Below are 15055 nucleotides of genomic sequence, written 5' to 3'. Positions count from 1 at the left end.
ATCAGAGGCATGTCTTCTGTAGTGTATGTAATGCTCACAGCACAGACTGCACTGCAGTTAGAGCCCATTTGTGCTCCTTTCCCTCCCTCCCTGTAATGCAAGCAATAAACTCTTCTCCAGTCCCTGTCAGCCAACCCCACTGCCAACTGTTAACCCCTTCCCTGCCAGCCAACATCATTACCCACTGTTAACCCCTTCCACTCCAGTCCCTCTTAATCAACCTTGATAGATAGATTTAGGGGGGAAGCATTTGGTGACACTGGGTTAACTGTAAGGGGGGAACATTATATGCATTTATGACCTATACAGTTGCTTTTATTGCTGAATATAAATCCACTATTCTTACCTGAATTCACACCGGCTAATATCCTGCCCAATATGATCATCTCAAAGGATTTAGCAAAACGGCTAAACCCACAAAAGATTGCAGAAAGTATGACGAAGAAATTATTGAACAGCAGAGACTTCTTCCTTTAAATTAACAGGCAACATAAAAATAAATAAATAAATACAGCTCAGAGTACTTTTATCTGTTGGATTTTTTTTTTTTTTTTTTAAAGGAAGACATCCTTGCAATGATTCAGTGTGTATTACAAAAACAGCACATCGTTAGAAGGGAAACATACAACCATTTTTAATATCATTAGGACTGACCTCAAATCACTAACCAGCGAGGTGACAATTTCCTGCCCTTCTAAGGTTGTTCCATCCATCAGATATTCATGAATTTGGAAAGTTTAGAAAGCCTGGCATTGTTTATAGTTTAGATAGTGATATTTTATGTGTGTTAAATGCACCAGGAAAGTAAAATGAGCCAATAAAAAGGAAGAATGTTTTAACAAGTAGAGAACGAAACTCAAGCATATTACCTTCCAAGCTTGATGGCCATTGGACCTGCAAGTAGTGCCCCTAGGAATCCACCAAGAGGGTACACAGATACTATAACGGACCAAATGAGGGTTATAATCCAAGCATCAAGCACTGAGCCACTGCGCTCCAGCCATGTCTGGTTCACGAACCTCTGAATGTGCTGAGGTAGGAAGAGGTAAAGGAAGGTTTTTATATGGTTAAGACTGACATTTGAATATCTGTATAATTCATAAAGTAATTCCTAATATATAGCATGAAAGATAATATTGTACCTACACAGTAAGTAGGAAGAGGAAAGGAAATCTGACCTTCCATATACTCAGATCAGCAGTTAGAATGAGTGTTGCAACACAGAACTACTATACTCACTTGATTACCATACTTTAAATAGGCATGCTACTCACCAGGGTGGGTGCATTGATGATCGTGAGATTATATCCATATTGGAACGTCCCGCCAATGCCTGCTGCACACATTGTAAAGAGGAGAACTCGGCCCTATATTCAGAATACAAGAAGCAGCATTAATATAATTAGAGCATTTGTATAACTTAAAAAAAAAAAAAATCTTCACTACCTAGAACTTACTAAAGAAATTTTGTAAAGGGCATGCAATTGCAGTTCCATATTCTGATTGGCTAAACAGCATACCTACTGTGTGTGAGTCCTGAGCAGCAGTTCTGATAGTCAGAGCACTTCCAGTAAAATACAGCAAGGTATCCTGACACTGACCTCATCAAGTAAGTCTGTTAGACACTCTATGACTAGGGCCGGTGCAAGGATTTTTGACTACATAGGCGAAAATGCATTTTGCCATGCCCCCCCACCCAATGTATCACTGCCTGTGTGTCTCATAACCGATCTTTTGAATTTCTTATCCTCTTTAGTATTTCCCCCACCCCAAAATATGGCCCGTGTCCCCATCACAATAAGGTCAGAATCCTCCAACAATACTGCCCCCATTTGCTCACTCTAAAGCCTCACTAAAGCTCCTATCACACACAATACTGCCCCCCACCCCACCCAAACTAAAGCCCTATTGTAAAGCGCTACAGAATTTGTTGGCGCTTTATGAATAATTAAGTCCCTATCCCCCACACTATGGTTTAGTGACACAGAAAGGGGCTAATGGGGAAGTAAGAGATACACAAGGGGGTGTAAGACGCACTAAAAAGAAGGGATAGAATAAACTAAAGGGGGTGTAACACACACAAAGGAGCAAAAGGGGTAAGACATTCAAGAGGGAACGTGAAACACTAAAGATGGTAAGAAATTCAGAAGTGGGGTTATAAGACACATAGATGAAGATACATTTTTTGGAGGTAGGCGGAAAAAGGTACATCGCCTGCGCAGCCAAAAATCCTTCCACTGGCCCTGGGTACTGGCGTCTGTGCCGCCTTATGGTAGTGCAGGCCCTGTCTAGGGCCACCAGAAACAACATCAAGAAACACTGAATAGAAACATCAAACACCAATTTGTAAATAATGGACACACACCAGCTTCCACACTCCCAAAAATGTACACTTCTTTTTTTTTTTTTTTTTAAATGCAGAATTGTTACTTAAAAATAATAAACATGCCTGTTCTCACTGCTGATCCTCAAGCACTAAGAGAAAAGGCTATTTTTTCATCCAGGTCTGTAAATGCCATCACATCAAACTCACCTTTCTTCGGTACAAACACAGACATTTATTCACTAGACATAGATAGCTGGTTCACCTTCCCTATAGCTTGTATTTAACATTTGCTGAGATTTTAGTGAATAAATAAATCCCTGAATTGTAGTGAACTGAAAATTTCTGATTGCAAAAATTAGGTGGGAGGGGAGGCGACATATAACCCTGCTTGAATTGACCATGTAACAGCATTTACTGTTTTATCCCTTTAAAAGACGTAACATTTATATTTTGCCAGCATTTTTCATATATGTTACCGGACACCAATGAATATAAACAGCGATTTGCATTTATGTGCCCGTTTTCTCAATCTGCAAATATAAGAACTTGCACTGTACAATATTTTATATAATCTTTCCTATGACCGCCAGAACACAGGGAGCCCGGTCGTATTGGCGACCTCGGCGACCCCTGTAGTTCGCCACTGATCATGGCACAGTAAGTAGCCACGTTTCAAACACAGATGCCATTCACGCTGGCTATGTATGTTCTATCCCCAGCACCAGGACAGTGATGTCAGAGGCCCATGGCACTTCCCCTGCAGCCATAGATGGCAATTGCTCATGATGTCCCCCACCTGAGTGCGACTTCCGCCATGTGCAATGGGCTCCTCTTCCTCCTCGCCGGTATCACTCATGTTCCCAGTATTGGGGTGGGACAAGGGGGGGGGAGTGTACAATAAGGGGGTGGGGAGCTACAATACCCGGTCTGAGCCCAGCTGGATGCCCCTGTCGCCTTGCGGATTGCTGAGCAGATACCCTGCAGCTATGCACAGCACTATAAGCACAATGTCTGCATCATGGCACACACAGCCAGCTAAGCTCCCTCCCACACACCGTGCCTGCTATCACAGCCTGTCTTCTATGGAGTGTGTCACATGCCTACCTAATACTTCTGTACTAATAATAAACCGGCATATTACTGACCCACTATTCACACACACACACAGCCTGGCACAGTCTACCACAAACACAATTTCAAGAACAAACACTAGATATGCTGTTGTCAATACGAAAAGCCCTATTTTTGATAGACCCAGGTGGGAATGAAACATTTGTCAAGATATATGTGACTTTTTGTTTCACAGCACAAAGAAAGCAACGTTTTAAAGACCTGAGAGCATTTGTTTGGCTAGGCAGGAGGGAAGGGTATATATTGTTGGAGCATATAATGGTAAACTATTTTTTGGGTAAAAAGGAGGAATTCATGAAAAAAAAAACCTTTGTGGACTGGTTGGCTATACAACGTGATTACCCACGTTGCTATAGTTGTTGTTTTTTTGTGTGTTTTTTTTTGTTTTTTTTTTAAACAAGCATTTCAAAGAACAAAAAAAAAACAAAACAAAACAAACCGAAAACTGTAATGATGGCAGAATATACAATTTAGTTCCAACAATATAACCAATGTTTATTCACTTTAATCACAAGGTACATTCTAAATGATTTTTGTAGGTGTACAGTATTTTATGAGGCATATAAATTCCAGGTTAATTGGTTTATATCTCTTCCAAGTAATAAACATGGCAGCCTCTGGTTAGCACCTCAGTTGGATGCAGACCATTAGTAAATGTCTCCTGAGTTCCTTCAAATTAGAGTGTTGATTCTGGTTATCACGGCAACTCTTTGAGACTATAATTCCTGGATCTCCCAAGACCATTATTTATAGCCTGCGCCTGCCAGTTTCACTGTGGTGTGGTGGGGTGTGTGTGTGTGTGTGTGTGTAGAGGTAGCTGCATGTAGGGATTATGTCTGTGGAGCTGCGTATCTGGATTTGCATGTGGGAAGAGGCTACTTGAAAGGTTGTGTGTCTGTGAATGGGGCTGTTTGTAGCGTAGTGTGTGTGGAGATAGGGGCTGTAGTGTTTGGGGGTTATTTAAGCAGCCTTGTATACGGGAGATATTAGCTGCATTGTACTGGAGTTATGACTAATGGGTATGGGGGAATAGAAACTGTATGGGGGTAGAGGCTGTATTTGGGTGTAGAGGCTATAATGGGAGGATTGGGGAGTAGGGGACTGTGATGGGAGGATTTGGGTGAAGGGGCAGTAGTGGGGGATAAAAACTGTAGACAATCTTTATCTGGGGGAATAATGGCTGTGATGGGGGATATGGGCACTGATATAGGGGATAACAGCTGTGATAAGGGTAGTAATATGGGGGATAGGGGCTGTGATGTGGAAATGGTGCAGAAGTGGTGATAGGGCCATTACCGTGTCGACCCTGTGATTGGAGGGAGAACTTCTAGGCCTCTGGACAGCCGTGGATTCTCCTTTCTGGGCTGGCGCTCAAGAAGCGCCAACAAACTTGGGGCCAGTCTCAGTCGGCCTCAGCTCAAGGCTATCGCGACCCACCGTGCATTTGCCCAGTGTATCCATTGGCCAGTTCGAACCTGCTCATGATGTGCAGAGTACCTGGAGCCTCCCTTGTTCTTGATAGTCAAACTGTTTACTTTCAATTTGATTTCTCACCTGGTGTCCTCCGGGCTCCCTGTTTCACTACAGATGGAAGTTCTCTTCACTGAGCTAAGCCCAGGAGTGCAGGACTGAGGTCACTGGCTGAGAGTGATCAGCTAACCCTTTATGCTGATGAGCTGGCCTTGAACTGCGAGGCTTAGCTCAGGAAAGCTAATAGAAGCTCCCAGGAGCTTCTGGCTCACACTTCTGACTGCAGAGAAGCCCGGGAGTGGAGCCAATGTGAGAAATCAAGCCACTATCAGGGTCTCAATTTTAACTTGCCAACTGTTAGCTGTTGAGTGAAATTCTGAGCTCTGGACATTGCTTAAAGAGATGTTAAAAAGTGAGCCTGTCATGAATAAATGTAGGGAAATCTCATCAAGTATTAAAAGAAATGGCATCTATACAAAAAATAAAAATCATGCCTGAAACAGACATTTCAAAGCAAGTAAGATACAGAAAAAGAGTATATAGCAGGTCAACTTGCTTCGAAGATGTTAATAAATATAAAATAATCAAAATGTTTAGTGGACAAATAGGTGTAAAGAGAGAGGGGACAAAAACAAAAAGATAACAGGATAACATACCTCCCAACACTGGAAAGTATAAATGTGAGACATGTGCCACTTTGTCATATAAAGTCTTAAGGGCATCCCCACACATTCCAAGTATTCCTGCTTAGGAGGGACAGTCCCTATTTTGGTCTCAAATCCCACCGTCCTGCTTTTCTTTCTTAATGTCCCTCTTTTCTAGTTGCTCCATACGGTTAGTGTGTCTGAGTGTATAACAGAGCTCCACAGAAATGTGTCTTTAACTAAAATAAATATGTTTAGAAATCAAACATTGTCCTTGCTCGAAATTATAATTTAGTTGCATAAATCAATATTGGTTAATTAACATAACATTTCTCAGAAATGTTCTGCACGGGCCACATGCCCACTCACACCCCTAAAATTAAAGTGTCCCTCTTTGTCCATGTCAAATGTTTGAAGGTATGCTTTAGTGTGCATTCCTCACTGAGTGGTGTGTCTTATTTAATGCATATTGCTTTGATCATACCCACTCATGAAGGAATCCTCTCACATCCTAATAATACTGTTATGTAAAAAAATATATATCTATATATATTTGCAAATGTCCTGAACCCACATCACATCCACCTTCCATCTACTAGTAATGGAATGTCACCTAATAAAAATACAGTGGTAACTCCAAAATTCAAATCACATTCATTGACACATGTACGTGGTTTGTGACAAACAGGGCCCATTCAAGTTTGTAGCAAACTGTATTTCTCACCATTTTCGGTTCTTGGCTCATTTTCTGGCCGGCAGCTGGATTCTGGTGTTGTCTCTTGCTTTGTGACAGCCAAGTGGGAACACTAGAAAACTCACACATGTAGGAATGCAGAGTTATCCATTACTCTGTCAAATAACATTCAGATTATGCTCTCATGTGAGCATGTTAAAGTGCCACTAAACTTTAAATAATAACATCTGATCTTAGAAGCAAATGTTATTTTATTTTATTTTTAAATAATCTTATAAGACAAACATTAAGTTGGCACAAAAGAAATGCATGCTGCAAGATTTTGAGAATAGATATTTCAGCGTTGGGTACAGCTGGATATCTTGTGCTGTAGCAGATCATGAGGTCACAGCAAAATACACACTAATCCTCTTATACACCGGTTATGCAATGGATAGTACCCTGCTGATGGAAGTTAAAGAAACACTATTTTTAACTCTATAGTGTACTACTAACTATTTAGATGATTCCACCATCTGCAATAAAAAAAAATATTTTGCTGTGTCTGTGTATGTGCTGCAGCTGTGCCTCCATGACTGAGATCATCTGATTGATGACCTCAGCCAATCCAATGCTTCCCCATAGGAAAGCATTGGAAGGTTAGTGTGCATGCGTGGAAAAGCACTGCCCCAATCAAATGATCTTTATGAGCAGCATTCGATTGAGAACCAGAGTCTTACTTGGTTCTCACAGGGGAAGCACCTCTAGATAGCTAGACAGCTACTAGACGTGTGTCTTACTCTGCAGTGTAACACAAGAGTGCATCTACAATGTATTGTATCTAAAAATGATTTACAAACATGACCAAAAATGCACACTGCCCAAAATTTGAAATGGACAAAGAGGAACAGTTTAATTTCAGGGGTGTGACCAAAGGTAAGCTGTTCTGAGAATAATTTATGTATCTAAAATGTAATTTAAAGCAAGAACAAGGTATGTTATTTACACAGAATGATTTCTAAACACATTTATTGCAGTTTAAATACACAATACTGTGAGTATTATTGCTGTGGAGCCATGTTCTACATGCAGACATCTTTTAGCTAACAGTATGATACTGAAATGGTTGCCCAAATGTTAGACAAGTCCAGTAAATGAAAATTTGAGTTTAAAAATTGTCTCTTAAAGGACCACTATAGTGCCAGGAAAACATACTAGTTTTCCTGGCACTATAGTGCCCTGAGAGTGCCCCCACCCTCAGGGTCCCACTCCCATGGCGCTGAAGCGGGAGGAAGGGGTTAATCCCTTACCTTTTTTCCGGCGCCGGGCTCCCTCGGCGCTGGGACTCTCTTCCCTCTTCTGATATCCCTGGCTGAATGCGCATGCGCGGCAAGAGCCGCGCGCGCATTCAGCCAGTCCATAGGAAAGCATTCTCAAAGCTGTGATTTTCACAGTGAGAAGCGCGGAAGCGCCTCTCGCGTCTGTCAATGAGACAGCCACTAGAGGCTGGATTAACCCATAGGTAAACATAGCAGTTTCTCTGAAACTGCTATGTTTACAGCAAAAAAAGGTTAACCCTAGCTAGACCTGGGTGCCTATAGTGGTCCTTTAAATTCATATAAATAATCAAATCTATGCACCGTGTACAAACAAATATTAAGTACTACAATCTTTTTAAACATGTTGCTAACAAAAATATTAAATATCCTTGGTTGTCTTATTATAAAAAGAAACAATTGACTCAGTCCAAATTCAGGAACTGTGACAACTTACATGTCCTGCAATAACAAATTCTGAACACATTATTATTATTTTTTTAAATTAGTGGGTCATTAAAAAGTTTCAGCCAATCCGCCAGAAACCAGTTTTCAGAGTTGTAAACTCAGTATTAACAGAATACTTGGCTAGTAGATAATGATTGTATAAAACCTTTGAGTTTAAATTAATAAGTTACTTGTGAATCTGTACTTAAAGCAGGACATGGTTTGTCATACCACGAAGAGATAAAGAATCCAATTTTAGTTCATAACATCAGGCACATATACCATAAAAACAATAGATTGTATACATGACAAAAACAGATTATTCATGTTATACACTCACAGAAAAAAAAGAAAATAAATTCTACCACTTGTGGGTATGACCACATTGTGTCTTTTAAATACTACTCTACGAGTTCTGTTTTATTCGAGTCTGTAGAATTTCACATTTTTATGTTTAGCATATTCCAGAAGTAAAACCAAATGAAAAACACACAAAGTCGAACATCTCCTCTGCCTGTTGCCCTTATGCCGTAACTCTGATAAAGGAAGGGAGGGGGAGAGGTGGAGGGGGTGAGGAAGAAAAAGTGCACAGTGGTTACTGTAAGTTCCAAATCATCTCCACAAAGTGGATCCTTAAAAGTACTCAGTTTACTGAATAATATGCAACATGGTACAAAAAATACACATGGACCTCATTATGTAACTTGTGATCTAGATAAAATCCTAGTTAAATTTACAAAAATAAAAAAAAAAAAATGTAAAAAAAAAATTCCCTGATCCCAGTACCTGTGAGAAGGGGGGAAAAGATAACGAAGGCTAGGAATACCCTAGGCAGGTTCTGGACACGTTTCACGTTTACCCTAACGCTTTACCAGCAGTTCATTTTTAAAAAAAATATTTTGTATGCTTTTGGGAGTCTATCGAGAATTTTATCTAGATCGCAAGTTACTTATGAGGTCTGTGTGTATTTTTTTGTACCATGTTGCATATTAATACTTTTAAGGAACCACCTTGTGGATATGATATGTAGTTTACAGATGATGAAGTGTGGTTCTTTTTGGAATTGTGGCATATTGTAGACGTGTTTGCTGTATTGTGAGGAATCTTTACAATATTCAGACTGTTTGAGAAAAAGGTAAAACATCCCATTTGTTCCCACTAGTGTTTTTTTTTTTTTTTTTTTTTTAAGATGTGCATATTACATCTATTTTGGTTAGTTTGCTCATATGCAGTAGATGTGCTGAACAAGATCCAGTTTAAGCCACAACCAGGTTTGCGATGCCACGACAGCGTCCGAAGACAAAACATTATCATATACATTGGTACATAGGCATGGCATGGCAATATCTTGCACTATTTTGTTTTTAAACGAGAAGTAAGCATTGTAAAACCAGATAAAGTACATTAGGCATAGGCGTTCACTTAGCAGTGTAAACTGGTTACACAGGTTGTGATGTCGATATGGAATATGTAGTATACATGCCTCTCTGCATAACATTTGACTAGCATATACAACATTATGTACTACATTTGGGCTTTAACACTTAAGGCTTAACAGGCACATGCTAACCTATTGCTCAGATGCAGTGTAACTTCTATGGGTAAAATAAAAGAAAGAAAGAAAGAATCTTAGCATGGGCATAAAAGTAAGGAGGAGGAAATTGAGTAGACCAATAGGTTATCAAGCTGGTTGAGGCATCATTATGCTGTAAATAATAAGCTGGGTGTCTGATGGCTTATCTGATGAGCGGAGTACAAGGTGTTAACGATTGGCTGCACTAATAGGCCCTGTATGCTTGGTAAATAAACACAGTAGCTCACTAGCATATGAGTGTCACTGAGAGAGAGTACGTTATGTTTCTTAGATGGCAAGATTGGCAGGAGTCTGCTCCACCACGTGCAGCCCAGGCACCGAGAGAATCCCTGTGCAGTCCAGGCTTAACCAACCTCCGACTTGCACTTCCTCTGGCATGGAAGGAATGAGTCCAACGTGGTGTGTGTGTGCTCCCTGTGTGTGATCACTCGCTTTTGCTTGATCTTCCAGTGAAGGCTGCAGGAGCGCAGGGGTGTCTCGCTGGTCAGCAGGGTTCGCGGCTGAGCCTGGTGAGTGACTGGGCAGCAGAATCTGACTGCTCATGGGCCGGGAGTCTTCCGCGTTTGTAGGTTAGGTAGTAGCTTGGTTGCGGTGAGAAGTCCCTCCATCCCCCCCACCATCAGTGCCGTATCGGGAGCTCCGCTCCACGATGCCTTGGCGGTCTCCGGCTGTGCCGCCATTTCAGGTTCGCTCGCCATTTTGGTAGCTGGGGCTCCCCCTGACCCGGGTGTCATGGGTTGCGGAGACAGTCTCCTGGGACCGGGATGGCCCCCCCCCGGTCCAAAGGGGGGGGATGGGGACGGGGACGAGTCCTTTACCACTTAGCATCGGAGTTCAGTGGAAACCACAGAGCAGGATAGTGAGGCGGCGGCCTTCCACCTCACTGTAGCGGTACTTACCCTCTCCAGGGGCCGGCTGGGGTCCTCTGTTCTCGCCACGCGTGGTCCTGCTTCTGCACGAGCCGCGCGCGGCTCATCCGACGGCGAAATCAGGAAGGCGGGCAGTGACCGTGAGAAGCGGTCACATGTCCCGCCTGACTCTAAGAGCGCGCCGCGTGTCTCGGGCACGCTCTTAAAGGGACAGTGGGAGCCGAAATTTGAAACGGTCTCCCATTGGCCCCTGTGATGCCACGTTTTGGGGGCGTGTATATGACAGGGGTCAATCAAAGTGAAGTCTAGGGTATTTATACTCACCTGTTCCTTAGTACCTTGCCCTATCGTGGTTTCTGTTCAGTTCCCTTTAGTGCTTGTATCGTTCAGTTGTTTTTTTGGTGCTGGATCTTGGCTTTGTTCCTGACTCCGCTTTCTCTTTATCCTTGCTTGTCTTGTCCGCCGGTTTGCTCTCCTGTGTACCAGTCCTTGGCTTGTTCTAGTTTACGCTGTCTCTCTGTCACCTTGACCTCGGCTTGTTCTGGACTCTGTCTTTTCTTGTCCTCGTCTAGTCCGGCCATTCTAAGGTTTGGTAAGACGTATCTTGTTTTATTGCTTCTAAACTATCTGGACTATTCTTGCGTGTTGGGGTATATCACCGTGACACTCACTCACCGCCCGGGTAGGCCTCAGGTGCAGCTCTGCCAATGTGCCCTCTCAGTAGTCGCATCGCTTGTTTTCAGGGTGGCCTCAGCACAACGTAAACAAAACCTGGCATTTGCGCTATATGTCTGTCCAACCGTAATTCACCTCTTTCATATTAAATGCACCCCCCTTATTATATATAATTTTATTCAGGGGAAACAGGGCTTTCATTTAATATCAAATATTTAGCTATGAAACATAATTTAATATGAAAATAAGAAATTTTGTTATTTTTTTACTTCTACATAGTTACATAGTTACATAGCTGAAAAGAGACTTGCGTCCATCAAGTTCAGCCTTCCTCACATATGCTTTTGCTGTTGATCCAAAAGAAGGCAAAAAACCCAGTCTGAAGCGCTTCAAATTTTGCAACAAACTAGGAAAAAATTCCTTCTTGACCCCAAAATAGCAGTCAGATGTCATTTTAAATGTCATAATACTGTTTGCTTTTACTGCAATAAAATACACATATTTGTATTCAGAAAAGTCTCACGTGTAAAACAGTACCCCCTATGTACAGGTTTTATGGTGTTTTGGGAAGTTACAGGGTCAAATATAGCACGTTTCATTTGAAATTGAAATTCGCCAGATTGGTTACGTTGCCTTTGAGACTGAATAGTTGCCCAGGAATTAAATTTACACCCATAATGGCATACCATTTGCAATAGTAGACACTGCAAGGAATTGCAAATGGGGTATGTCCAGTCATTTTTAGTAGCCATTTGGTCACAAACACTGGCCAAAGTTATGCCATCATAGGGGTAATTTTCATTCTTGGGCTACCATATGGTCACAAAGGCAATGTAAGCAATCTGGTGAATTTTAATGTGAAAAAAATGACACAAGCCTTATATTTGACGCTGTAACTTTTAAAAACACCATAAAACCTGTACATGCGGGGTACTGTTGTACTCGGGAGACTTCGCTGAACACAAATATTTGTGTTTCAAAACAGTAAAAAGTATCACAGCAATAATATCGTCCGTGTAAGTGCTGTTTGTGCGTGAAAAATGCAAAAAACTTTTCCTGGCGATATAATTGTTGTAATACATTTTACAGGATATTTGTGTTCAGCGAAGTCTCCCGAGTAAAACAGTACCCCCCATGTACAGGTTTTATGGTGTCTTGGAAAGTTATAGGGTTAAATATAGTGCTAGCAAATTAAATTCCCTATACTTTCGGCATGGGTTGTCAGGCAGGTCCTGCTAATTGTAATTAATTAAGATACCTAATTATGTAAAAATATTACATAAATATATGTGTAGAATTAATATATGTATGTAATATATGTATTTTCGACATTTTATATATATATATATATATATATATATATATACGTATGTGTATATATATATATGTATATATATATATATATATAATTTTTTAAAAATATTTGTATTTATATATAGGTATATATAAATATAGTGATATATATTTATGTATATAGATATATATATATTATTTCGTTCTACATGTATTTTGATATAAATATATATATATATATATATTAATATCACAATACAGTTAGAACGAAATAACACACATCTATATATTTTTTAATTATTTATTTTTAATTATTTTTTTAATTTTATTTTTTAACGTATTTACATATTTTTTAATATTATATATAAATATATATATATAACAAAAATTATATATATATATTTAATCAGTATCAGTCTACGTGTAATTTGATATTAATATATATAATTATATATATATATATTAATAGTAAAATACACCTAGACAGTGTATGTGTGTGTATGTATGTGTATATATATATATACTTAGATCACATATATATATGATCTAAGTATATTATTTTATTTTTTTTACACTTATTTTACTTAATTTTATTTTATTTCCAGCCAGCAGGGGGACTAACTGTCATTACAGTTAGTCCCCCTGCTGGCAATGCCTGAGCCAGCTAACCCGGCCATGTGATTGTGAGGTCCTCGCAAGGACCTCACTCTCACATGGCCGGGGGGGCTGCTGGAGGATGGACGTGCCGCGGGGGGCTCCCTGGGAGTCCCCCCAACCGCGATCCCACGCCGGCAACTGGGTAAGTAAGAAAAAAAACGGAGGGCGTACTATTACGCCTGGCGGCGTTTAGAGACGCTTAAAATAGGGCGTAATAGTACGCCCTCCGGTCTTAAAGGGTTAATGTGTTTACTAATATTATGCTTAGATCACTTGACAAGCAATGCCCTCACTGAACCTGTTATCCAACAAGTAACCTGTCCATGACACTTAATGCACAAACATATAATGCAGATTATACGATTGCAATCATTAAATCTTGCATAAAAACATTTGCCTGTTACATTTGTAAAGGTATACTTCAGGCACCAACATAACTTATAGGGACACTATAGTCACCTGAACAACTTTAGCTTAATGAAGCAGTTTTGGTGTATAGAACATGCCCCTGCAGCCTCACTGCTCAATCCTCTGGCATTTAGGAGTTAAATCCCTTTGTTTATGAACGCTAGTCACACCTCCCTGCATGTGACTTGCACAGCCTTCCATAAACACTTCCTGTAAAGAGAGCCCTATTTAGGCTTTCTTTATTGCAAGTTCTGTTTAATTAAGATTTTCGTATCCCTTGCTATGTTAATAGCTTGCTAGACCCTGCAAGAGCCTCCTGTATGTGATTAAAGTTCAATTTAGAGATTGAGATACAATTATTTAAGGTCTGTTTGAAAGTGAAACCAGTTTTATTTTCATGCAGGCTCTGTCAATCATAGCCAGGGGAGGTGTGGCAAGGGCTGCATAAACAGAAACAAATTGATTTAACTCCTAAATGACAGTGAATTGAGCAGTGAAATTGCAGGGGTATGATCTATACACTAAAACGGCTTTATTTAACTAAAGTAATTTAGGTGACTATAGTGTTCCTTTATGTATTTTATATATTTTGCTAATATAATTAATTAGCTGTAATTTTTGCATGCCAGTTTTGCAAAACAAGAACATGTATTACAGGTAACTTTATGCCTCTTTCTGCTAACCTGCAGTTTTAAATGTTGTTGTAGTTTAGTTAACTGCTTTCATAAACAGAAAGTTGGAAGAAAAAAAAAAGCCCCAGAAACACCGGCATTGAACTTTTAAATCAAACAAATTCCCCTTCTACACTTTAACTATTTTTTTTTTTATTTTTTTTTTTTGAATGACATTGTTTATTAACAAAGGTTTGTAACTGGGCTTGTGCACAAGCCTATATACTTGAAAACATAATATAGCGATGATACAAGGCGAGATTACATGCAGGTCAAAGCGGTAGTTGAGTTAACCTGATGAACTAGGCCCTGGGGAGATAGCGCAGCTAAGCGGACAAGGGCACATGTAGGAGTGTGGGGATAGATGCATGGGATTGGTTGGGAAAGAGTCTGTGGGTGGGATTATGTTCTGTGTAAGTTAGTGTGGGGGAGGTCTTACCTCAGTGCCACTTGGGATTCGGGCCAGCAAACAGCTTCCCTCCTGCCTGCCCTATTAGTATATTTAGTCACAGCTAGCCGGGGGTATGTCCTTGCCAATTGAGTTTGAGGTTACATTTAAGTATATGGAATGAGATGAACAAGTTTTTAAGGTCTCAAACCTCCCCTGCTCCAAAGGTTAAACTTTAGGTTGCCTGAGGTCTCGTGCCCATCGAGCGTGGATAAGGTCGGCTGATGGCAGGCATTGGAAAGATATGATTTTTATGAAGAGGGGGAAGGTGAGAGGGAGTGGTGATTAGGAACCACTCTATGTTTATTGGCAAGGACGGTTGGGTTACTGTATAACACTATGTGTGGAGTTATATATGTATATATGTTAATTTATGCTTATTTATGTCTAACGTTTTGGTTACAGAAAAGAAGAGATTTAATAAATAAAGTTA

General features: G+C 40.3%; 1 protein-coding gene across 3 annotated transcripts in view; it reads right to left on the bottom strand.

Annotated features, from left to right (window-relative positions):
• The window catches only part of LOC134611010 (solute carrier family 2, facilitated glucose transporter member 11-like), a 29843-nt gene extending 23433 nt beyond the window's left edge, over nucleotides 1-6410 (bottom strand). For 2 of the 3 annotated variants that reach the window (XM_063454492.1, XM_063454494.1), the window contains exons 1-4: nucleotides 6296-6410; nucleotides 1275-1367; nucleotides 870-1030; nucleotides 347-471 (exon numbers count right to left, since the gene is read on the bottom strand). In XM_063454492.1, coding sequence (XP_063310562.1) covers nucleotides 347-471; nucleotides 870-1030; nucleotides 1275-1367; nucleotides 6296-6394 — 478 coding nt within the window. In that variant the 5' untranslated portion in view covers nucleotides 6395-6410. Of the gene's footprint in view, nucleotides 1-346; nucleotides 472-869; nucleotides 1031-1274; nucleotides 1368-3122; nucleotides 3213-6295 lie in introns of those variants that run through there. The other variant, XM_063454493.1, reaches the window with a different exon arrangement.
• Between the last annotated feature and the right edge of the window lie 8645 nt (nucleotides 6411-15055).

Source organism: Pelobates fuscus, chromosome 5, assembly GCF_036172605.1.
Source record: "Pelobates fuscus isolate aPelFus1 chromosome 5, aPelFus1.pri, whole genome shotgun sequence".
NCBI classification, from domain to species: Eukaryota; Metazoa; Chordata; class Amphibia; order Anura; family Pelobatidae; genus Pelobates; species Pelobates fuscus.
Note: the sequence above shows the minus strand (reverse complement) of the source record. Positions and strands in the feature narration are given on the sequence as shown.